The following is a 25,574-nucleotide window of genomic DNA, read 5'->3' as shown; positions in this document are numbered from 1 at the left end:
TATTGAGAGTTTAAAGCTAGGAAAGAGAGGCGTGTGGTTGGCTGTTTATTTAATTTGTCTGATTTTTGGCAGTATTGTGCCTGTTAAATTTTTAGTTTCTGTGAGGACATGGGGTTTTTGACATAATATGACAAGTTTAAAAACAATACATGTTTGTTCAGATTTATGGAATGAGAATGACATGGCCTGAAACAGGTTGCAGTTTCCTAGGTCCAAGTCTTAATCTCATTTAAAATGTTTTCTTCAACTCCTTGGTCTACCTTACTTATTTACCCTTTGCTTCAAGTGAAGGGACCTTGCCTGTGACCTGCTCAGTGTGGGTCAGCTCCAGGGTGCTGAGCAGGTCTAGCTGCAGTTCTTTTTCTGAACTTCCGGTTTCCTCTGGGGTCAAGGGAGCTGCCTCTGGAGTATTTCTAGCTTCCCTCTGACCAATAAAACCAGAAAGCTGATTAGTGTCTAAGCTTTATTTTTTCTGCTTTTTATATTCGAACCCACATTTAGGGACGGCAGTGGTATTTAATATTGCTCTTTGTAGTCATGGGCAAGAGGAACTCACATTAATACTCTTTGAGTTATTTAAGTCAGGAAACAAACTATGATACCAGTTTACCCACTGTTAGAACTGTAACTTCATGTCCCAAATGACTGTCATTTCCAGTGATCATTGTAAGTTAGTAGAAAAGAGTTCATATGATCAAGTTATTTCATAATTATGTTAAAATATTGATGGGACCAGAGAGAGAGGAAGGGATACTGACACCAAACTCAACTCTCCAGCTAATGTGTGTCACCCCTTAGCTGTTTCTGCCACATCTATTTTTCATCTCTTGTGAGTTTTTCTACCTAAAAACCTATGTAATGAGATTTGGTGGCACAGCAGAATTAAATGATGCTTTCAGATTCCCTGCAAGTTTATTTAATCTGTGCTTTCTCCATTTCTTTTTACATGAAAAGAAAAACGGTAGTTCTACAGATTCTTTTCTCATAGATCTGAGGTTTAAAAGAATCTTTATTTCTGTTTTCTTCTGTAAATTATCCAAAAATAAGACTGCAAAGTTAGCCCATTCTAAATGAATTATATAGTGTGTAACACATATCTGTGGTTGAATTCCATATGTGGCTCAATGAATAAAAATTCATTCATAGAGTTAAATTGGGACCTCTTTAATGACAAAAATTATCTTTATGTTCAAAATGCTAGTTTTGACCTTTAGAAAAGCGTTGATATTGGCAAGGCAGCATTCCCTTTGGCTTGCTCAAGCAATTGTTTGACCCTCCAGCCTAGTTCAGTATCGTGTCGGCCTTTGTCCTGATGTGAAATCTTGAGTGTGTCATCGTAACCTTTTCACCAGTCCATCTTTCCAAACTCTGCCAGCTCATTTTTACTTTTACATTTTACTTTCAGAGAGGTTGTAATTTCCACTTGGGACCTTGGTGCCTGAAGGAGCCTACTTGAAAGTGGGAGTCCAGGCTTGACAGCTTTTGTCTCCCCGGAAGATGGTGAGGAAGGGGAGTGAGCCGGCTGACTTGGCGGCCTGCTCCCCAGCTGTTCCCCATAAGTGTTGCTGCAGGAAGGTGGTCTTAGAGTGGGCGGCTGCTTATCACACAATGCTCGTAAGCTTTCCGAACACATTCTGTTACAAAATAGGAAACTTTGCAGCCCGCATGCAGAATAAGTAAGTTCTTGAATTAATAAAATGCCTTATAAAATTTGGAAAACAAATTGGAAACTGCCTTTTTACTGTGACAGCGATTTACAAGGATAGCAACTTGAGCACACCCGCTTCCATCCCCTGTGACGCTGCTCCATCTCCACCAGTATGCGGAAGTGGTCATTCCTCGGAGCTGTGTTCATGCAGCCTTCACGCAGCCGGTCGCCCTTCCTTCAGGGACACGCTGCCTCCTGGTCTGCCTCCTCCTGTGTACACTTTCCTCCTGTATGAGTCCTCCTCTGTGTGCAGCTTCAGCAGGTGTTTGTCAGGCTTCTGCCTTGACCTCTTCTGTTCTGTGTCCCCTTCCTGGATAATCTAGGATCTCCATGCCAACCCCCCGACTCTCAGGACTGCTGGGCAGTCTGGAAACTGTCCTGGCCCAGCGCCAGCACCACCGGCACCTCGGTGCCTGCAGACCCAGCGGACCAGTGTGCCTGCCACCTGCTACCCCAGCCCACACACCGAGTGTCTTCCATGGGCTCTCTTTTTTTGCCCCCCATGGTCTCTTGCACATGTTTTCAACCCATTAAGTCCCTCAGTGCTGGTGATTCTACCTCACAGCTCTCTCTCAGGTGAGACCTCTTCAGCGATCCCATCTGCCACAAGCTCAGGCCCCTGTCCCCTTGCACCTGGATTACTGCGTCAGCCCCTGCCTGGTCTCCCTGCCCCTGCCTGTCCTCATTTTCAGCCTGTTGGGGTCATTATGCTGAGAGGCAAATCTGCTATCACTTGCCTGCTTTAAAAAATGTCCATTGACTGCCTCTTGTATTGGAGTAAGTGTCCATCACCATCGGAGCCTGTGATATGAGCTTTCTTGGTTTGGGTCTTGGCCCACCCAACTAGTTATTTCTCGCATACGTACCACCCTGCACCTGTCACAGCTGCCCTCCACCTGCCATGTCTTTCGTGATAGCCACTTGACCACCAGGCCCAGTACACTTTCCTCTGTTGGTAGTTACACTGCTGGCGTCCTGTTGTTCAGTAGGTATTCCAAGTAAAGGCAAATCCTAGCTCTGCAAAGTGCCACAAGGATGTGCAGGGCTGACCCCAACCCTGGGCTGTGCCCGGGGACTCAGCAGGTGTTTATGAAGTGAATAAATGGCGTCAGTGGTACATTTAAAGTTTTTCCATGACACCGGAGTGCAGAAATGGCCCTAGCTCTGCTGGAGCTGAAGGCCCGTGCAGGTCACTTGGTCTGTGCCTCTTTCTTTCCTGAGAAAATTTGTCTCAGCCAAACCTTTGGTGATTTCTCTTTGAGATCCTGTGTTGCCATTGTCCACTGTTCCGGCAGGAAGTCATCCTCCGAGCGCCCCCCTCAGTCTCTCTGGTTATTGTACTCCCGGGTCTATCCATGCATGTCCTTGGAGAGACGATAAACTTTTTGATGCCATTTCATTTTAATCCTTCAGCTGATTGCTCTCCTTTTCCCTCTCCTCCCCTTAGGGTCTATTACAATGTCCTTGGAAAGGGGATGGCACCCACCTCTGAAATAACCTGCTCTGCTTTAGTAGTTGTGAATTCACTGTAATTCCTGCTGGAACGTACACTGCTCTAATTATTGATACCGCCTGTGTGTGTGCTAATACATATCCAACTCTTTTGTGACCCTATGACCTGCTGCCTGCCAGGCTCTTGTCTGTGGACTTTGCCAGGCAGGAATACTGTAGTGGGTTGCCATTTCCTCCTCTAGGGGATCTTCCCGACCCAGGGATCAAACTCACATCTCTTGTATCTCCTGCGTTACCAGGCGGATTCTTTACCACAACACCATCTGGGAAGCTTGCCTATTATGACCCAATTTAGAGTGGCTTAACTGATGGATTAGAAGTTCTTCACTAGAATATCCTTTACGAATAGTTCTCAGAGAGTGGGAGGGGATTAGGGTTGCTGTTGGAGTAAGTATCAAGAGTAACAGGGCCTTAGGGACACCCTGGATCTGTCCACATGTCAGTACATGTGTCTTCAGTTCTTTTTGCTGCAGGGTTTTCAGCATGTTGGACTGACAGTGAGTGTGCACTTTGCACAGATGCACACGCACTCTAGCCTCCCTCAGGATGGCTTAGAGAAGGTGGATGTGAGCCCTGATTTCTAGAGGACTCTGCTAGTTAATAACTATCCAGAAGTAGTAATTTGCTGTTTTGTAGTTGGGTTCCTAAAATTTTTCTCAAGACATTTGATTGCTTTATAGCTGATGTTAAATATATAAAAAATTAGAGATATTTAACAGCCCTATGATCTTTTAAAAGTTGTTTTCAGTGTGATTTTTAAATTTTTTTTATTTTGAGGAAGTTGCTTTACGATGTTGGGATGGTTTCTGCTGTATGACAGTGCAAATCAGTCATGATTATACATCTATCCCTTCCTTCTTGTGCCTGCCTCCCCTTTGCTCATCTGGCCCTCTAGGTCATTGCAGAGCGCCCGGCTGAGCTTCCTGCGTCATGCAGCATCCTCTCACCGGCTGTCTGCTTTTCACAGGGCAGTGTGTATATGTCAGTGCTGCCCCTCAATCCATCCCACCCTCCCCCTCCCCAACAGTATCCACAAGTCTGTTCTATACATTGGCATCTCCACTCCTTCCCTGCAAATAGGTTCATCAGTACTGTTTTTCTAGATTCCATATATATGCTAATGCATATATACATATAAGCGATGTTTGTTTTTCTCTTTCTGACTTCACTCCATATAACAGGCTCTAGCTTCATCCCCCTCACTACAACGGACTCAAATTCATACTTTTTTATGGCTGAGTAATATTCCATAGTATATATGTACCATATCTTCTTTATCCATTCACCTGTCAGTGGACATCTAGGTTGCTTCTGTGTCCTGGCTATTGTAACTAGTGCTGCAATAAACACAGGGATACATATGTCTTTTTGAACTGTGGTTTTCTCAGGATATATGTCAGTAGTGGGATTGCTGGGTCATATGGTAGTTTTATTCCTAGTGTTTTTTTTTTTTTTTTTTTTAACGAATCTCCATACTGCTATCCATAGTGTCTGTATAAATTTACATTTCCACCAACAGTGAAAGAGGGTTCCCTTTTCTCTACACCCTCTCTGGCATTTATTGCTTGTGGATTTTTTGATGATGGCCATTCTGGCTGCTATGAGGTGATAACCTCTTTGCAGTTTTGATTTTCATTTCTCTAATAATGAATAATATTGAGTATCTTTTGAGTATCTTTTCATGAATTTATTGGCCATTTGTATGTCTTTTTTTGGAGAAATGTCTAGTTAGGTCTCCTGCCCATTTTTTGATTGGGCTGTTTCTTTTTCTTATATTGAGCTGTATGAGCTGCTTATATATTTTGGAGATTAATCTTTTGTCAGTTGTTTCATTTGCAATTATTTTCTCCCATTCTGAGAGTTGTCTTTTCATTTTGTTCATAGTTTCCTTTGCTGTGCAGAAGCTTTTAAGTTTCCTTAGGTCCCATTTGTTTATTTTTGTTTTTATTTCCATTATTCTAGCAGGTGGGCAATATGATTTTTGAATACCATTTTAATACTGTTTTCTGAGCCAGAAATATTACCTACAATACTATGAAGGAAAGTTTTTAAACAAGGAAGTTTTTCAATAAAGAAGACCTTGCTTTGTGTGTACTCAGCGTGGAAGGGTCAGTTTGCACATCAGGTGGTCCCAGACACAGCTAACCTTTGGAAATCTAACCCGTACTAGACCCTGTGTCAGCTTGGGCAGCCATAACTTAGTACCACAGACTGGGTGACTTGGATAGCAGACATTATTGCTCAGAGCTCTTTAGGCCGAAATTCTGAAATCAGGGTGCTGGCAAGATCTAGTTCTAGTGAGGCTCTCTTCCTGGCTTTTAGGCAGCTGCCATCTGGCTGTGTGCTTATGCAGAGAGAGAGAGATCTGGTTCTTTAGTTTCTCTTCTTATTTTAAGGGCACTTTGGCCATCTGATGTGAAGAGCCAACTCATTGGAAAAGGCCTTGATGCTGGGAACGGTTGAAGGCAAAAGGATAAGGGGATGACAGGGTAAGATGGTTTGGGTGGCATCACCGACTCAAAAGGCATGACTTTGAGCAGGCTTCGGAAGATAGTGAAGGACAGGGAAGCTGGTGTGCTGCTGTCCATGGGGTCACAGAGTCAGACACGACTTAGAAATTGAACAACAACAAAGAACAGTAATCCTTTAAAATCAGTGCCCCAATCCTTATGACCTCATTTAAGTTTAGACCCTTCCTTAGAGGCCCCGTCTCTAACTATATCCACACTGGGAGGCGAGGGAGCTTCAGTGTATGAATTTTGAGGGACCGAAGCATCCAGTCTCAAATATTCTACCCTAGCCTTCAATAGTTCATGTCCTTCTCACATTCAAAATGCATTCATTCCATCCCAGCAGCCCCCAAACCCTTAAGCCTTTCCAGCATTGGCTCTATAGTACAGAGTTTTGTCTAGATGTCTGAATCAGATGTAAGTGAGACTTGAGGTTCGATTCCAGCCTGAGACAGAATTCCTCAATAGCTGTGAAACCACAGTCATGTGCTTCTAGATACAGTGCGGTCAGGTATAGGACAGACATTGCCTTTCCACAGGAAGAACCAGGAAGGAAGAATGCAGTGATAAGTCCCAAGCAAACCCAGAAACTACCAAGGGTCATTCTGTTAATTTTAAAGGTCAAGGAAAATCCTCTTTGGTTCAGTGTTCTGCCATCCAGGCCCCCCGGAGGACGGTGTCACCCCACGGCTCCGTTGGACCTCTCACCGAGGGCTCTCTACAGAGACACCACCTCTGGGACGGAGAAGGGCACCTTCTCCCCACAGACCCAAGACGCAGCCCCGCCCTTGGAAGCACAGAAAGGCGTATCAGCCCTGCCCCGGCCTTGTGCTGAGAGTGGCAGCCCTTAGGATCTCTGGGTGGCCTTTAGGGTCATCATTCCCTTTTTTGAAGGTGACACATATTTGCAGGCTAGCTTTTCTGCCCTACAAAGAAGGCTCGCAGCCTTCCTTCATTTCCTGTGGTCTTTGTCTCCTCTGATTCAGACTGGTAGTGTCTGTGCTCACAAAATCTCTTTACTGAGTGATCGTTTAGCTACGTCTTTGGTATCCTCGTCCCAGTATGCTTTTTCATTGTTTTGCAATATGGACAGGCTGAGAATTGTACAGATCTTCAAGTTTTGCTTCTTTCTGCCTTCTGCTGTGTGCTTACAGGCGAGGAGGGAGAGCCCCACTGTGTCTCTTCTTACAAGGGTGCTGATCCCATTCTTGAGGGCTCTCTCTTGGTATAATCATCTCCCAAAGCTGCACCTCCAAGCACCATCACGTTAGGGACCTCAATATAAAGATTTTGTGGGGACAGAAACATTTGGTCCATAGCAGTCCCCTGTCCTCCACTGTCCATGACTTGTTCCTCACATCTGCTTGATACCTCACCAGAATCACCTTTAACATCTGTATTCTTAATATGTACATCATACTTCTCCAGTCTCTGCCCACTGTCCAGTTGCAAAGCTGCATCCACATTTTCAGGTATTTACTATGGCAGCAGCCCACTTCATGGTACCGAAATCTGTCTTACTTGGCTTTGGCTGCCGTACAAAATGCCTCAGACTGCAGGACTTAAACAGCAGACATTTATTTTCTCACTATTCTAGAGGCTGAAAGTTTAGCATTGAGGTGCCACCATGGTCAGTTTCTAGTGAGAGCTGTCTTCGTGGCTTGGAGACGGCAGCCATCTGGGCATGTGCTCACATGGCCTTTCCTCTCTGGTCGGCAAAGAGATACAGGAAACTGTGGCTCTGTTCTCCCAACTGCTACTGCTGCTGCTAAGTCACTTCAGTCGTGTCCGACTCTGTGTGACCCCATAGACAGCAGCCCACCAGGCCCCCGTCCCTGGGATTCTCCAGGCAAGAACACTGGAATGGATTGCCATTTCCTTCTCCAATGCATAAAAGTGAAAAGTAAAGGTGAAGTCGCTCAGTCGTGTCCGACTCTTAGTGACCCCATGGACTGCAGCCCACCAGGCTCCTCTGTCCATGGGATTTTTCGAGGCAAGAGTACTGGAGTGGGGTGCCATTGCCTTCTCCTCTGTTCTCCCAGGGACCCTCACTAATGCTGTCACATCAGCCCCTTCCCACCATGACCTCTTTCAACCTTAATTACTGTCTTGGAGGTCTGTGTCCAAATATAGCCACAGCGTGGGGTTAGGGCTTCCACATGTGGATTTAGGGGGACATAGGCATGCACTCCGGAGTACTCCCTCTTCTCTGGTTTTGTGTGAACTTTGCTGAGGGATCTGTTGCTTTCCTGGGGCTTCTGTATGCTTTTTCCTTACTTGAATTTCTTAAAAAATGAGACCTTCCATTGCCCATTTACCCTCTCCAGAACAGTGCAGGCTACCCCAGAGAACAGGTCCTCTGACACAGCTGGTGGCCGCCCTGTGTCTCTGTGATCCCAGGGCTGACGTGCTCTCTCCATTGTTTGCATTGCTGGGGACTGTGATGAGCATCACAGTCTCTCAGGCCATGTTGTCCTGTCTGGTGTTTTTTTTTTTTTTTTCTTTTTAAGACTTGGGTTTCAGATTTCTGTTTCATGCTTAGAATTATTGTGGCTTTTGGAAGAAAATATTTTAAACTGGGTGAAAAGGCCAAAACAAAAAAAAATGTAGAATCAAGAAGTGAAAGCATAATTGTTTACAGTTCAGTAAGCAGTTGTGGTTAAGAAATGTGTCTGTTCATCATTGCCAGATGACTTAAAATTTTATGGGGGAGCATAAGCTTTACAAAGAATAATTGTGCTTTTACAGGGTTAAGATGTAAATTTCCTCAGAATTTAGTTTTTAAAAGGTATTGTAATCTAGAGCTCCTAGTTAGAGCTTTATGAATTTTATTGTGAAATTATCTATGAAATGAATCTGATGGCAGCTTACAACATTTACTCAGAAACTAAAATTTGAGGTATCAAGCATTAGTAACAATATAATAATGCACTTGGGCATACCAGACCACCTGACCTGCCTCCTGAGAAACCTGTATGCAGATAAAGAAGCAACAGTTAGAACTGGATATGGAACAAGAGACTGGTTCAAAATTGGGAAAGGAGTATGACAGGGTTGTATATTGTTACCCTTCAGAGTAACGTCTCTTAACTTAAATGCAGAGTACATCATGAAAAATGTGGGGCTGGATGAATCACAAGTTGAAATCAAGATTGGCTGGAGAAGTATCAATAGCCTCAGGTATGCAGATGATACCACTCTAATGGCAGAAGGTAAAGAGGAACTAAAGAGCCTCTTGATAAGGGTTAAAGAGGAAAGCGAAAAAGCTGGCTTGAAACTCAGCGTTAAAAAAAGTTAGGATCCTGGCATCCGGTTCCAACACTTCATGGCAAATAGAAGAGGAGAAAGTGGAAGCAGTGACAGATTTTATTTTCTTGGGCTCCAAAATCTTGAGGAGCCCAAAATCTTCAGGACGGTGGGTGTAGCCACAAAATTAAAAGATGCTTGCTCTTTGAAAGAAAAACTATGACCAATCTAGACAGCATATTAAAAAGCAGAGACATTACTTTGCTGACAAAGGTTCATCTAGTCAAAGCTATCATTTTTCCAGTAGTCACGTATGGATGTGAGTTGGACCATAAAGAAGGCTGACCATAAAGAATGCTTTCCAGTTGCTGTGCTGAAGATTGATCTTGAGAGACCCTTGAACTGCAAGGAGATCAAACCAGTTAATCCTAAAGAGAATCAACACTGAATATTCATTGGAAAGACTGATGCTAAAGCTGAAGCTCCATTCCTTTCCACCTAATGGTAAGAGCCAACTCATTGGAAAAGACCCTGATGCTGGGAAAGATTGAAGGCAAAAGGAGAAGGGGGCAGCAGTGGATGAGATGGCTAGATGGCATCACTGACTCAATGGACATGAAATTGAACAAGCTCCGGGAGATAGTGAAAGACAGAGGAGCCTGGCGTGCTGCAGCCGATGGGATTGCAAAGAGTCAGACACGGCTTAATGACTGAAGCACAACAACGACAGTGCAGTTAAAGACTCAATAACTGAACACTCACAGGCCTGTACTCTTCCTGGGTGTTTGAGATCATTGGTAGAATCAGGCATAGTTGTAACATCTCAAAAGAAAAGATAGTACAGTTGTGTACAAATAAATACGACTCAACTGTCAGTATATATTAATGAAAATAAGCAATGGTACAATAGAGTGAATAGATCAGATACCACTTGGGTTTGATTTTGGACTGTAGTGTTTATTGCAATTTACTTTGCATCCCTTGGGTACACATCACTTCCAGTTGAGGAGAGGGAGGTCACAACCATCTTGGTCGGCAATGAATTCAAGAACAGAAGAGAGGTCCCAAATTTCTTTACACTAATTTATGTTGTTTTAATTCATTCAGCTCATACATACTTCATTGATATTTATCCAAGTGCAGTGCAAAGTTAATGATTTAGTTGACAAAATTATTCATTTTATGTGTTAAAATCTTGGTAAGTAAGAGCTACAGTGATGACATAACAGAGATAAACTGCTGAATGGGAAACAACTGTGGTCAGAGCATTCACCTGGGAGATGGTGATGAAGTGCTTTCTTAAATTGTGAGTATAGCAATAATTTAAAGCTTCTTGAGAGCTGTGGAACTTGAGGGCAGAGCAGGGAGAAGTAACTGGTTACAAAAGCGTTTCTAAACAGTGGACCGTTGTTTGGGTTACTCAGTGGTTGGCCCCTGAAGGGTTCAAGAACAGGAATGACTGTCATCAAATTTACTTGGAAAGAGACAGCTCTGGAGGACCTTGGGGTAGGGCTGAGCAGTCAGGTACCAGACTGAGGAGGTCAGTTAGGGCCAGGCTGTTGTAATAACTAAGAGGCATCTCAGTCTTACTAAGCCTAACACTGGTATCTTGATATCACTATTGTCCCCTGTCCCTTGCCCATCTCACACACACACCTGCTCCTATGTCTGCACAGGAGGCAAGTGAACTTTAAAGCCCCCCAATTTGCTCTACTGTCTTGCCCTCCCACCCCAGCCTGTGTGTGCACATGTGTGTTTTCATGTGTGCATGTGTGTTTATGTGTGTACATAAGGTGTGAGGACTGAGGGGAAAAGTCATGATGGGCACCTACTGACGATTTGGCCTGAAGAAGAGAAAAAGTACCAGTTTCAGAGAATAGTAGGACATGTATTTTAAAGCCAGACTCTTTATAGGTTCAGTTCAGTCACTCAGTTGTGTCCGACTCTTTGCGACCCCATGAATCGCAGCACACCAGGCCTCCCTGTGCATCGCCAACTCCCGGAGTTCGGTCAGATTCATGTCCATCGAGTCAGTGATGCCATCCAACCGTCTCATCCTCTGTCTTCCCCTTCTCCTCCTGCCCCCAATCCCTCCCAGCATCAGGGTCTTTTCCAATGAGTCAACTGTTCGCCTGAGGTGGCCAAAGTACTGGAGTTTCAGCTTTAGCATCATTCCTTCCAAAGAAATCCCAGGGTTGATCTCCTTCAGAATGGACTGGTTGGATCTCCTTGCAGTCCAAGCCTGTTGGAATATCTGTGAAGACAAAGAGTAATAATATAGGGAAAATCCCAAATTACTCTGTGGTCAACATTTAGATAAATAAATGGAACAAGTTAAAGTTAATGCAACCATTATGAAAGGTATTTCATAATAAAAAATTACAGATGTTTCTGTCTCAATAGGAGGATGATTTCAATATTTCTCCCCACATAGCAATTTGCCTCACTTGGTACTTTCTTTTATAATTTTTGTTAGTTTTTTGCATAGTATTTTTATGTAGGTATTCATGAAAGTTTTTCTCACAATATATATATATTAATTCATCAGTGTAACCCACTGAGAAAGATTGGAATTAACATGTATTATAAGTGGACTCTAGTCATCTGTATATTTCAGATAAATCAATTCAAGTATCAAAAATATGTTGTATTCTTATATTATTTGCTCGATTGTTTTTAGACTTCTTATTTAAACGCAAAGACTTTTTTTTAGAGCCGTTAGGTGATAAAAATAAGTCTCTTATTGATGCATTCATTCAGCAGATGTTTACCTGTAGGGTACCTATTTTCCCTTGTAGCGCAGAGTGTTTCGTCTGCTCAGCCCTCGTGGTGTATTTCCTCTGTGAGTGGTCTTTCCCAAGCCTTCCCCACTCTGGTGCTGTGTTGCTGTGTGTGCTCTCTGTGTGTGGTCTTCAAGCTCTTCTTCCTCAGAGTTTGGTTTCTGTCAGATTACACTCTTCCTTACCAGTGTTGAAATCCTGACTGTGTCCTGCCAGTGAGAAGCCTCACTGGAGTCCATTTCTCAACCTGGTGTACCTAAAAAAAAAAAAAAAAAATTTTAGACAAGTCCAGTGTTTTAGTATAATAAAACAGGGGTAAAAGCATCCTCAGTTTCCTGTCTTTCACTGGCATTTACCCTCAAGACACTGCTTCCAGGACTTGTGAGAACACTGTTTTCTGACCTAACCCTAACCCCTGAGTCCTGCCAGTGATCCTCTCCGCCCTGAAGAAGTCATGCGAGCAGCTGCCTTGTTCCGTTTTCTTACTGGTCAAAACGGGAGATTAGTATATTCCTTACCTATTTCATAGAGTTATTGGCTCAGGTACGAGAACATCAATAGATTTAGAAAGGCCTTGGAAAGTTAGTGTTGTGACAGCGCTGTGATGACAGTGGCCGCCTTTATTGCGCAGGTAACAACCGGGCCCTGCGCTGTAGGCTTTCTGTGTCTCTCTCTCAGTGTTTGCAGTGTTCTAGACAATAGCTGATACCGTCTCCATTTTAAAAGGAGGGTTCTCATGAGAAAGATAAGTGTCGATAAGGCAATTGAGGGTTTCTAAGGGAAGGAACACTGCCTGTGGCTGGGATTCAGGAAACACTTCCTTGACAACATAGATAGAAGTTTCGACCGAGTCTCAACAGGGTTTATGAAAAACTGTTGTCCCACTGTCACAGGATAGCCTTTTTGTGTTCCCCTCCATGTAATTGCAAAATTGGTCATTTGTAAAACCAGTATCTTGCCGTGCTCGGATTGAAACTTGCATTGAATGCATAACTGGTCTTGGATTGTCCAGGCTCTGTCTCCTGGCGAGGAAGGAGAGGTTACCCTGCCTCCTTTCTCCAAGGAAAGCCGACCTCCGCTTCCCCGCTGGCCTGTGGGAGGAGCTTCACAGCCCCTCCCCGCCAGCCCCACTTGCAGCCAAGACCTGTTAGTCAGGAAGCGTCCAGTGGTAATGGTCAGGTCAGGGTTCATATTTATTAGGTATTGTCAGGAGTTCTCATAAAAATCTTCAAAGAAACTGCAGTCAGTAGCAGTGTGACTCAGAATTACAGGTATTTCTACTGTAATACTATTTACGTGTCTCTGTAGTGTCTGGCCTTCTGTAAAATCTGTCAGGGACTGTAGAGTTGGAGGCAGACCACTGAAAACCTAAGTCACTTTGTGATCAGCCGCACAAAACAGTGACTGGTAACTGGAGGGAGAACGGTGCTGCCTGGGCAGGCGCTGGCTCTTGAACTCCAGCGGGGCAGTGGGTACTGGAGAGCGCAGGCTTCAGAGCCCTGGGCAGCAGCCTCTGCCAGCAGCAGAGGATGGTGTTGGGGGTGAGCCCTGAGTGCGTGTACAGGTTTTAATAATTCCTGAAATATGTCCAGAAATGTTCCTGTGGCTAGCCCTAACCCTAGGGCTTTTCTCTTTGCTGCCAGTGAACTTGACTCCTCCCACTGCTCTGCTGCCTAGCGCAGGCAAAAAATGTGTGCACCACAATGACCCCACATATGCTGACTTCTCTTCCTGTTCGCTTGCTGAGGGTGGACTGCCTTTTACTTGGAGACTCCTGTAGTGGCAGAGCTGAGTCCCTTCCTAGGCAATGCTGTTTTTTATGGTGTGTTTTACTCCCTGCAGGGACCAGTGCAGCCTAGCATTGTGCTTGTTCGCGTACCTCCCCCCTCCTCAGGGTAGACACATACCTTAGAAATCCTCATTCCCTGTTGTGCTCTGGGGAGGTGCTGTGACCTTACTTCATACGTGAACGCTTGCTGTTGGCACTCAGAGGAGAGTATGGAACAGTTTGGGGAAGAGGGGAAAATGAAGGAGAAAAGTGAAAGGGGTTTTTTGTTTGTTTGTTTTTAGAAATGGAAACGAAATTAAACTGTATATCCACAGCCTTGGCCCCGTTAAAGCCTTTCGTTAACTGGTTAGCTAAAGTGGCAATGAAACTTGTATTAATATCTGTTATTAACAAGACACGTGCCAGACACTTAGGTTTTATCTCATTTAATGCATTTACTTTTTAATTAAAAAGCAGAGAGTAATAAAAGTAATAAGTAGTCACTAACTAGGATTAACAGCACATTAATCTTTTGTCTCTTCCACGTCACATATTTTTATAACAATACAGCAGATAAGTTTGAAGTCTCCTGGCTTCCCTTCCTGAGGCAAACTCCTTTCTCGCATGATGCAGCAGTTATCACAAGTTTTCTGTGTGTTTCACTAGTCCATATTTCTGTAACTGTCTGACATTTGTGTCTGTAATGATATTTTATTGGTCTTTGTGTTTGAGAGAAATAACATTAGGGTGTTAGCCTGCCACAGCTTGTTTAGCCCTTTTATTTACTGAGGTCTCTCCGAGCTGATAGACACAGATCAGGTCCACAGCAGGTAGCTGCTGTGGACTCTCCGCTGTCCACCCCCACTGGCCACCGATTGATACTGGGTTGGTTTCCGGCTCTTACAAACAACACTGAGTTGTGCGGCCTTGTCTCGATCTCTGGGAGCATGTGACAGAGTCCTTGGGTGCATATCTGGGATTTCTGCTATATGGTTACAGGCTATGCACACCGTCAACTTTATTTATCTTACTTAATTCTTAAAAATATTAATCAAAGCAGGCGGCATGATCCTCATGTTACATATGAGAAAAATGAGGTGTTGAAATGCTGTGTAGCTGGGCCAACTCAATAAGAGAGCCAGTGATTGAATCCAGATCAAATTCCATCCACTGTAGTCTCGAGCCCTAACTCCCATTATTCCACAGAAATCCACAACTGTTAATCTGTATGATTGTTACAGCATTTGCAGCTGGTCAGTCATACTGCATCATTTGCAAGTAGGCAATCAGAGCAGGTAATGAAGTGGAGGGGCGTGTGAGACAGAAAGACCCCGGTCACGTTTGCAAGTAGGCAGTCAGAGCAGGTAATGAAGTGGAGGGGCGTGTGAGACAGGGGGACCCCGGTCACGTTCCCTTTGTTGTTTTTGAAAGGGTTCAAGTTTTAGAGTAAAAACATGCTTTATGAAATGATGGGTTTGCCTTTGTTCATCTCCTTCCAGGTATAAAATCTGGTGTCTTAACTGTGAAGATTCTAGAGCTGCATGAGGAGTGCACTGTCCACGTCGCCACGTGTAGGCAGCTGTCAGAGCTACAGGCTGACGGCCCTTCTCAGGGTGGGGCCACGGGGGCCAGCCTGAAGGTTCTCTTCACCAAGGAGACTGCCCGCTGTCTCAGGGGGCGTCCACAGGATGTTGTCCACATCTATCCTCCCTGGTGAGTGCAGTCACCAACTATGAGTGTGTCTCAAAAGACTTTGTTATCAGGAACATTTTTATCACTTTATTATATGGTGATGCCAGGGGAAGGGAGCCAGGATTCGACATAGGTTTTATGTAACAGAAGCTCTGAACTGCCTCTCATGGCTTGTTTGTACTTCTGGCAACAGCGTTTCGATAATTTGGTAGGGGACGAGGTCCACAACAAGATTTCTGCTTAAGGGCTATGTTTTTATAAAATCTGGCTCTTTCTGTTTTTATTTTTCTTACAAATGTAATTTTAGTAATGATGATTATGTAACAGTAGGATAATACACACTAATTTAATGCTTACTTGCTAATTTTGTTGGAGGGGTAAAAATCATAAAGTAAGATGAAATAGGGGTTTGATCTTCCAGGGCATAAGTGGTCACTAGTGGCTCAGAAATTATTTTTGAGGATACCATGTTTGTTTTCTTCTGCATAGGATATTAATTTTTACCACAAAAAGGAGAGGAAAAGTACGCACAGACTTGTTTTAAGGGTTATTGAGTTTTAACTGTCTGTTCATCTGGCTGCTCCAGGTTCTGGCTGTGGCAGGACCTTCAGTCTTCACTGTGTCACACGGGGTCTTTAGTGGTGGCATGTGGTATCTAGTTCCCCGACCAGGGATCAAACACGAGCACCCTGCACTGGGAGCGTGGAGTCTTGACAACTGGACTGACTACCAGTGAAGTCCCTCAGGGATATTGATTTTATTGGCAGGTTTTTTTTTTTTTAAATTATCTATCTATTTTTGACTGTGCTGAGTCTTCAGTGCTTTGTGTGGGCTTTCTCCAGTTGCAGAGAGTGAAGGCTACTCTCTGCTTGTGGTTCACGGACTCACTGTGGTGGCTTCTCTTGTGCGTGGCTCAGGAGCACATAGGCTCAGCACCTGTGGCTCACAGGTTCAGTTACTCAGCAGCCTGTGGGATCTTCCTGGCCCAGGAATTGAACTGGGATCCCCTGCATTTCAGGGCGGATTCCTAACCACTTGACCACCAGGGAAGCACCCCTACTGGCATTTTAAAAATTTCATTCATCAATAAACTCTTAGATTTGAATTCAGCTGGCTCAGACGGTAAAGAATCTGCCTGCAATGCCAGAGACCTAGGTTCGATCCCTGGGTGGGGAAGACCCCCTTGAGAAGGGAATGGCAACCCACTCCGATATTCTTGCCTGGAGAATTCCATGGACAGAAGAACCTCGTGGGCTACAGTGCATGGGATCACAAAGAGTCAGACACGACTGAGTGACTAACATTGTCATTGTCATTGTAAAGATCTTTAAGTTTAACTTCTTCCCCAGAGGAGGGATTTTTTCATTGTGTCTGTAGTGAGTGAGCATTAGTCTCTAATTAAATTCTTCCAAACAGGCTGAGGATATCACAGGTAACTTCCATTATTTTATCTAAATTTTTGATACATTTTAAAATTGACCAATATAATACACATATAGAAACATATACAGGTTACAAGTTTATATTTCATTAAGTTATCACAAGGTAAATACATAATTGCTGATTTGCATGGCAGGGATAATCTGCTGTGCTTTTCCATAAGATGACTGAAGAAAAATGATAATAAATACTCCATTTTGAACCAGACTGTTTCTACATGTTTTTCTCTTTGACATAAAACATGATTATAACTGTGTGGTTCAGAGGCTTCAGCTTCACACAGTGATTTTGAAAATTCTGTGAAGAATTAGGAAGTAACCTTGGTGAGTATTTTAGGTAACAGAGCATTGAGTTCAACACTGCTTACTGAGGTGACACAGGGTAAGCTAAGTGAAGTCCTAGGGATAAAGTGTCCTGTGGATTTGTTCTGAAAGAGGAAGACTTACTGAGGTCAGAGGATACTGCCCTTTTTCTGTCTTGAGCAAGGTTGATTTCTTTCAGAGAAGCTACACATCAGTCATTTTGATCCAGGAACAGAGTGAGCTCCTGGCAGAGGCACAAGTGCTGTGAAGGCCTGTTAGAAACATTATGGTTCCAGCACTAAGCCTTTGGTTAAATATTATACATTAATGAATGAATGGAATGCTTCATGTCTAATGCAGCCTCCCAGTTGGCCCACATGTACTCTTTATCATAAAAATAAAGATTGGAAAAGCAAAAAGAAAAGTTTCCTTGTTTAAAAGTGTGTCTGCTTCCTGGCCGTGGTCTTCCAGAGGTGGGCTGTTAGCACAGGGCACGGCCCCTGAGCTCCTGGGTGGAGAAAGTGCGGCCAGTGTCGCTGCCCGGCTCTCCTGGTGTGTCTCCCTCTTGGAACACTCCATGTAGCACATGAGTTCTGTCAGATAAACAGACACATCGTGACCTGTCAGATTAAAGCACATCCATGGACCCAGGAAATATCTCATAATTCAGTATAGATTTATTCTTAGTTGAAAGGTCTTGGAAACAATCATGCTTTCTGCCTTCTGGGAGTTCAGATCATGGAAGCATAACGTGCCTTATCCACACATGTTCTAGCTAGAATGATAAAGTTTTTCCTAATTTTTCGAAGTTGTTTTTCTTTTATTATTTTTAACGTAATGATAATCTGTGAAAAAAGACAAAAGCCAGAATAGATAGTGGGTGACTTTTGCATGGTCTTGTTCTCAAAGTGACAGTGGCTTATTGTGGTCACTGAGAGTCCACACACACACACACCACCCCTCTACCTTCGTAGGTATGGTTCTTTCTTACTGGAGGGTTTTTCATGACCCCAGGTCCACGTGACAAAACTTGCACCTCTCCTGCCCCTTCTCTGTCTGCCTTCCTTGCCTCTTCCCAACTCAAGACGCGCTTGGTTGCTTGGTCTTACACGCCACATAGTGCCTTCCATGTGCCTCTATTACAAGACATCTGATAGAAATCACTTCAGTCACACTTCTGTCTGACCCTCCATGGAGAGCTTCTTGAGGGCAGGGCACATGTGATTGGTGGTAGAAGTGGAAGTTGGCTTTGCAAGACCATGTGACCATAGTGAAGTAAAGGCGTTAGCTGCTCAGACACGTCCGACTCTTTGCGACCCCATGGACTGTTGCCCGCCAGACTCCAGACTCCTCTGCCCATGGATCCGTGTTTTCTCAGAAGATCTTGAGATTAGATAACCAGCTCATTTTTGAGGAATTGAAATGGTAGTGGGAATATGTGTACTAGTATTTGTAGCTGTGAAAGCACTGGGTTATTAGATCTTCCTAGCCTAGCTAACATGAAAATGCTTGGGAAGTTTTCCCTCTCTTTCCACAAGCTTACAGGACAGGTAGTGTTCACTGCACAGCAGTGCCCTCCTGATCAGTCAGCACCAAGCAGACAGGAACAGTACTCCTGCACAAGCAGGATCCTTGGGTCTCCAGCTGTTTTCACAGGAGCCATACTCTCACTCAGCCCAGCACGGTGACACTGTAGGGACTCCATCACCATCCTTTAATGGCTGGAGAAAAGTGACCAGGAGGAAAAAAATCAGACTAGTCTGGTTGATGATTGGGAAGTAGATATATGTTTGACCACAAATCTTAAGCATATTATGGAGTGTTTTTGTTATTTTTTAATAGTATCAGGCTTTTTTTTTAAAAACCTTTTAGAACATTCATGGATATTTTGAGGAAGTTTGAAAATAATGTTGAAAATGAACATATGTTAATTAATAGCTTACTCAGTAATTATGCTCAGTAAAAATGCCATCCTTAGCTGTTTTAGGAATGTAATCTTGAAAGAATAATCCAAAGACTAGAATAGTGGGAACGCCAATACGTAAGGGATTTCTCTAACCCCAGTCACAGCATCACCCTCTCAGTGGTTCTGAACGCTGAACCACTTTCTCATTGGGCTGAAGGTCAGCTCTTACCGTCTACAATGTCTATGAACAGATCAGCTTATCATTTTGCATACTTTTTTCCTTCAGAGAAGATGGTAATGTAAAAACAGTTCTGACTCCATTCCCTTTCCAAAGTTGGCATCAGACCCTTTTCTTTTTTCTGGTAACAGAAAACAGAAATGCCTGTTTGGTTTTACCTGCATCTAGAATCCTAAGGATTTTAGAAATAATTGATTTAAGAACTATAACTCTAGTCCAATACAGAATTAACTTGTTACCTGCTCTCTTTTGTGGGATGTCTGTAGAATTTGTCATTTCCATACTATAGATGAGGGAACAGAATTAATACAGTTTAAGTGTAGCTGTTTGATGCAGGCAGTTGGGTCAGCCTCTGACTGGGTCATAACATTCAAAATTCTTGACTCTCACAACTGCTTGTGTTGTGGCTATCACCATTTTTACTAACAGTGTCATGGACACGTAGTTATTTAAGTTACTTCGGATCTGTGGAGAAGCAACCTCATGTTCTGGAAATGGATGATTCATAGATGCTCTTCAGGTCCTGAGGAAGTTGCCATGGAGAGTGGGAGACCGTTGGGAGACTGCTGGGAAGCTGTGGTATTGTTCTCCTGTGATGCTGCCCTGCGTATAGAGGCAGCTGGGTTGGCGTTGTCTTTACCTGAAGCCCCTACGTTAGGGAAAGCTGTTGAGGAAGGTGGACTGGTGGTCCAGCAAAGGCATATGGGTGCAGTTTGCTATTCTCCTCATACCCTGCCAAATATTCCGGAAACATACTCTGAGTAGAATGTACTCATGCACGTTAGTATATTTTGTTGTCTCACTTTGTTTTGATTTTTACTCTTTTCCTACCTTTCATGTAGGAATCAAACCAGCTTTCAAGGAATAGATTTGTGCTTATTACATGGCTGTTTCATGATTCTTCTTGTTTTCAGTTGCTAAGTTGTGTGCGAGTCTTTGTGACCTCATGAACTGCAGCACGCCAGGTTTCCCTGTCCTTCACTATCTTCCAGAGTTTGCTCAAATTCATGCCGTCGGGTCAATGATGCCATCTAACCATCTCATCGTTTGTCGTCTCCTTCTCCTCCTGCCCTCAATCTTTCCCAGCCTCAGGGTCTTTTCCAGTGAGTTGGCTAACACACTTATTTCCAGCCACTGCCCTCTGTCACGTCAGCCCATCTGAAAACCAGACCTGACTTTTTCTCTTCAGATTACTTGTCATGCAGACTTTCCTATGAGGCCGTAAGTGAGGGCCGAGGTAAGGATGGCTGGTGTGGCAGAAGTAGGTAAAACAGTACAAGCTTCCTGTTTGTGGAACTTAGTTTCAGATGGTCTTCACCCTTCGTATGCTGCATACACCACTTTCACTTGCAGACATGGTATTCCTGGACGTATCTATCCCTAATACTAGTTGAATCAGACAGTGCCCAGTTCATGATACGTCCATGGCTATCTCATGTCCCTTGTCAAGGCTGCAGGGTTATCTAACATAGTCAGGTGTCCTGTCACCACTGGGAGCCAGCAGCAAGCCAAGATTTCCTGTCAAAAGGAAACCAGTTATTTATTGACTAAAGCATATCTTAGCTCCCAGACCTTTGGTCCTTCTGCTCTTCTGTTTTAGCTCCAAGTGTCTCAGTCAGCTGTAGGCATTTCCATTGGTCACTGAGACCAGGTCAGAGAGCCTTGTTGTATCCTGGCCCATATGGAGTATGTTCTCTCACCTCGCTGAATGCTGAGCCTTTTAGGTCACTCAGGAGACAGAGAAGAACACAGGAGGGTGGAATGAGAGATACCGAATCAAGGAATAGATTTGTGCCTGTTTTTTGGTGGTAGCAGATGAAGAGTGTAATGTTTTTTCTCTTTGGAGGAAATACCTTAACATGCTTCCACATCATAGCACATTTACTCTGAATTCTTCTAGTATTTATCTTCTGTCCAGTGGTACATGCTTGTATTGCTAGGGTGTCCTACGCTACCTTTTATTTCCTGTTAACAAATTCTATCTGTATGATGCCCTCTCGTCCTGTGAAACAGTGAGATGATGAGGTTCCTGTAGGCTGAGCTATGGCGAGAACTGGAGTTTACATCGTGTAATGTCAGCAAGATGGAAGTAGCCTGCTGTCGGCCAGGTAAAAGCAAGTAGCTTTCTGTTTTTCTCTGCTGTTTGGGATAGAGAAACACACCTGCACATACACATTCAGCTCTGAGATCAGTAGCTGCCAAGCAGGGCAGGCAGTGTGCTGATTCTATCCAGTAGAACTCACAGCTCGATCTGCCTGGTAAAATCTGTGGTAACTGCTGTCATCCTCAAAGCTGTCTGTCTTCTATGTAGGCCTGATGCCAAACAGGAGGGGAGAGAGGAATCCGCAGCGTGCTTCTCTCAGTCTCTGAGGTCATCCTTCAGAAGATGCGGTATCTCTTTCATTGTTGTTTGCAGTGCAGAGAAACTTTGGATTTCTTTTCAGCTCATTGCATCACAGCAGTTCTCATTATATGAATCAAGGTGCAGATGTGAAAGTTCTTCCTGTTTCTGAGTATATGTTCCATCCACAAACTCAGGATCTGGGCAGATAATCATAAGACAGACTTCATTTGTGTTTGTCACTCATGGAACCTTCAGCTTGACCACTAGAGCACAGGGGTATTGAGTCCTCGAGGATCAGCGTTACATCAGGGACAGGGACCCGTAGGTCCCGAAAGGGCTAGCTTTCTCTTTCTCCAGTACACAGCTGTCCCCAAAAATAACACTTTGGGAAGGAGTAGAAGGAAGAATTAACTGATAGGCTTGGGATACCAGTGAAGAGTTCTTTCCTGAAGGACCAGCTGCTCTCCTAATCAGGGGCTCTGGGACTGCTGCTTACTCAGGCTGGGACCCAGAGGATACTCCTGGACCTTACGGTGCTTGACCAGGCAGGGCCTCTGTCAGTTACCCTAGAGGTTATATGGGAGTTTCTTTAGATTCTCAGCTCTTCCACAAATCTCTCAGTAGCCATCCTCCACCAAATATTCCTGTACCTCTGGGCATATTAAATAACTTAGGTCCTCTGGGTCCTGATGTGTGCTCTGCCTGACTGCTTCTGGGCACTTGGCTCCACTTTTCCTTACCTCATGGGAATCCGGGAGCCTATTTCTAGGGCAGCCTCTGCCACACTGACCTTCTCTGTGGCTCCCTGAGGGGTCAGGTTAAGAGGCGGGTGGCCATGACACGTGACAGCTGTCTCTCAGTCTTCGTATTTCTTTCTGTATTTTACTGTCACATTGCTAGCATCCAGATATTCCGATTTCTGTTCTGGGCTGTGCAGGAGGCAGAAAGTTTGATTTGGGGCTTTGATTTAGGCCTTTTATAGGATAGTTCTAATTAAAGACAGACACTTTGGCAACTGTGATGAATCCCCAGTTTCATCCCTGAAATGCATTTTGTAGTGATATATTACAATACCTAATAGACAGAAGCTAATCAAGGAACTTCTGTGAGTACTTTCATGTCTGTTTTCTTATTTCCTCTTCAGATAACCTTGTGGTATAAATAGAACTAGATTCTTACATATGAGGAAACAGGTTCGGGAAAGGTAATTACTTTTCTGGAGGCAGAACTAGGACTAGAACCTGAATCCCTTGACTTCTTACCTTGTGCTGTCTCTTTTCAGCACACACCTAGTGGTTCACAGTGTGGCACACATGTCTCTATCCGGAAACTACAGTTCACAGTTGTGTTAGATACTAGTTGCCCCTAATTACAGCATATATTTAAGAATATATTTGCAAGTAAGTTAACAAACACACTTGACAGAAACCTAGGAAGTTACAAATGAAAATTGTATGTAAAAAGAGTATGTGCATGTTTGTATTTTCTTTGTAATATTCACACCTTCAGTTTCTATCTCTATGCAGTAATTCTCTCCAGAGAAAATACATCTGCTGCTGCTGCTAAGTCGCTTCAGTCGTGTCCGACTCTGTGCAACCCCAGAGACAGCAGCCCACCAGGCTCCCCCTTCCCTGGGATTCTCCAGGCAAGAGCACTGGAGTGGGTTGCCATTTCCTTCTCCAATGCATGAAAGTGAAAAGTGAAAGTGAAGTCACTCAGTTGTGTCTGACCCTCAGCGACCCCATGGACTGCAGCCTACCAGGCTCCTCCATCCATGGGATTTTCCAGGCAAGAGCACTGGAGTGGGGTGCCACTGCCTTCTCCGATTTCTAAATGCATCCACTGCTTGCTTTAGAAGTCCCTGAATGGGACTTCCATCTCTTCCTCCTATAAGAGGATTTGGAGACAGGTTGTGGGGTTGTTTAATTGAGGAAGTTCTGCAGGTTGAAACCCAGCCTATTTTGTTGTCCATCTTACCTGATCTGTACAGTAATGGCTAAGCCTAAGATCAGTCTGTTGATCATTGTTGCTAAATCATTTTCTGTATTTTTTTCTCCCAAGAAACATACAATTTTTGAAGATTAGTGTTACATATACTTTATAAGTTCGCTCAGTGCCCTACCATCTTAACTGTTCGATTAGAGCATCACATGAAGGCGTTCTTAATGAGATTTAGTGCAGGCCTCTGCTGTTATCTCACTGGAGGGTTTGCTGGAGGCTGGCTTTCCCGACAGCCCTGACCACAGAGCGTTGGAATGCGGGGCTGACGTCACAGCCGCTCCTGGGAATGTTCTGCATTCCTCTTCCTGGCAGTGGTCAGGTGGCTTCCAGCAAGAATGAAGGATAACAGCTTCCAAAGAAGAAAAAGAAAGAGGAGGAAGAGAACAGTTTATAATCAAACTATTGTGGGGGAGGCACTTTTATTCTGAGCCAAAATTGAAATTAGAACCAGATGTCTAACATTCTGATGCTGCACGAATGTTAAATGCATTTATTAATGACTGTAATAGCTGAGTTATTTGGCTTCTTACTGAACTTAAGTTTTGAAACTCTCTTTAAGAATTCTGGAAAAACAACTTCTTATAGTTGATATTTTATCTACAGAAGCACCTTTTTGAGTGTAAAGCTGGGGAATGGCACACTGAGGCCCAGGTGCTGTGGTTAATGAACAGGCTGTGTAAAATCTGTTAATCTTTGGAAACATGACTTCTGAAACATGAAGTCTCTGTAATGTGTTAATGTAGTAACTTCAGTCCATTAATTAGGGGAGAGGTATATTCTGTTAAGATATATGCTACAGAAGTTTTTTTTCCTGAAATATTTGCATTAATGTTGTTGTTTCTGAATATTATGTTACTGGCCAAGCCAGGTATTCAAAACAAAACATAGCAGACCCTTAATATAATAAACACAGATTTCCCAAAAGTCGTTCAACTCTGTAGTAGTGTGTGCAACAGAAAATTGGACAGTAACTAAGTTTAAACTTAATTTGTGTTTTCCTGCCTTCTAGGCACTGAAGTACTTTGTTCACATTGATTGTCCTGGCTTAGCATATCACAATTTGTGTGTGTTAAAGTAAATATGTTCTTTCTTTTTTTTTAAACAATGCCTTTCAGTAGATTCTCTTATTTCTGTGTCATAACAGTTACATTAAAACAGTTCTTCAGTTTAGGTGAACTATGTTTGAATACTTCCTGTTACATATTGAAATGGAAAGTTGGCATCCTGTTGTAGGTCATGTCTCTGGTAAGGAATTTCCAGAAATGTGGAGAAGTGCTGACTCATGGTGTACAGTGGACTGATCCCACTGCAGTAAGTCATGAGGGGATTTTCTGAGCTCCTTGGTGAAGCAAGCAAAATATGCCTGGGTACTGTGCTATTTTATTTTTAGATGTAGCAGTGGGGGTGGAAGAGAGGCTGTTGGTTGGACTATTAGCCTTGCTAATAGCTGTAAAGTTCTAGGGTTAGGTATGTGTATAAATGTGTGTTTTTCTACAGGCTATTATTAGAATTTGGAAACCAGATTGTTTTTGTTGTAGTCACCTACCGTTGTTCTCTCTGAATCTTGCCCCCCACAGGAACCCCATGCCTTCAGGCTGGGATGGTGTCTGGCTGTGGGCTCTATGAAATGTCAGTGATGGTGGTGCTTGCATTGAGGGGGTTGGTCCAGAAAGAGGTGTTGAATTCTTTGTATTTATAATTGGAAGTTTCGGAAACTAATAGTAATGATTTAAAACTTCAAATATTAGCGGGCAGAAGTTAGCAGAAAAACTAGAATTTGTTGCGTTAAATGTGCCTGGCTCTGTCCTGAATATTTTATGTGTGTTAAATTGTCTAAATCTGTTACTGGTTGAAATTTATTTTTCATTCATTTGGTATGGAGATGTCTGCTAAATTTGAGGGAGAGGAGCTATCTATAACAAAAATTCACCTCTAAATGCATATCTAATCTCATCTAATGCAAAGTATATCCATCCATCAATTCCACAAACACTCGCCAAGTAACTGTTCTGTTCCAGGCCGGTGCTGCTGGGTACTGGGCGCTAGGCGCTGAGTGCTGGGTGATAGGTGCTGTGGAAGATGCACTCTTAGTTCCTCTCTGAGGGCAGCGGTGCTGCATGGAGGGCC

At 43.6% G+C, this 25,574-nt stretch overlaps 1 protein-coding gene across 1 annotated transcript in view; it reads left to right on the top strand.

Moving 5' to 3' along the window:
- SPIDR (scaffold protein involved in DNA repair) overlaps positions 1-25,574 on the top strand; it is a 284,321-nt gene that overhangs the window by 120,076 nt on the left and 138,671 nt on the right. Inside the window, exon 8 of the mRNA XM_052651854.1 lies at positions 15,024-15,237. Coding sequence (XP_052507814.1) covers positions 15,024-15,237 — 214 coding nt within the window. The remainder of the gene's footprint in view (positions 1-15,023; positions 15,238-25,574) is intronic.

This window comes from Budorcas taxicolor, chromosome 14, assembly GCF_023091745.1.
Source record: "Budorcas taxicolor isolate Tak-1 chromosome 14, Takin1.1, whole genome shotgun sequence".
NCBI classification, from domain to species: Eukaryota; Metazoa; Chordata; class Mammalia; order Artiodactyla; family Bovidae; genus Budorcas; species Budorcas taxicolor.
The sequence above is the reverse complement of the archived record's forward strand: the minus strand, read 5'-3'. Positions and strand labels throughout refer to the sequence as shown.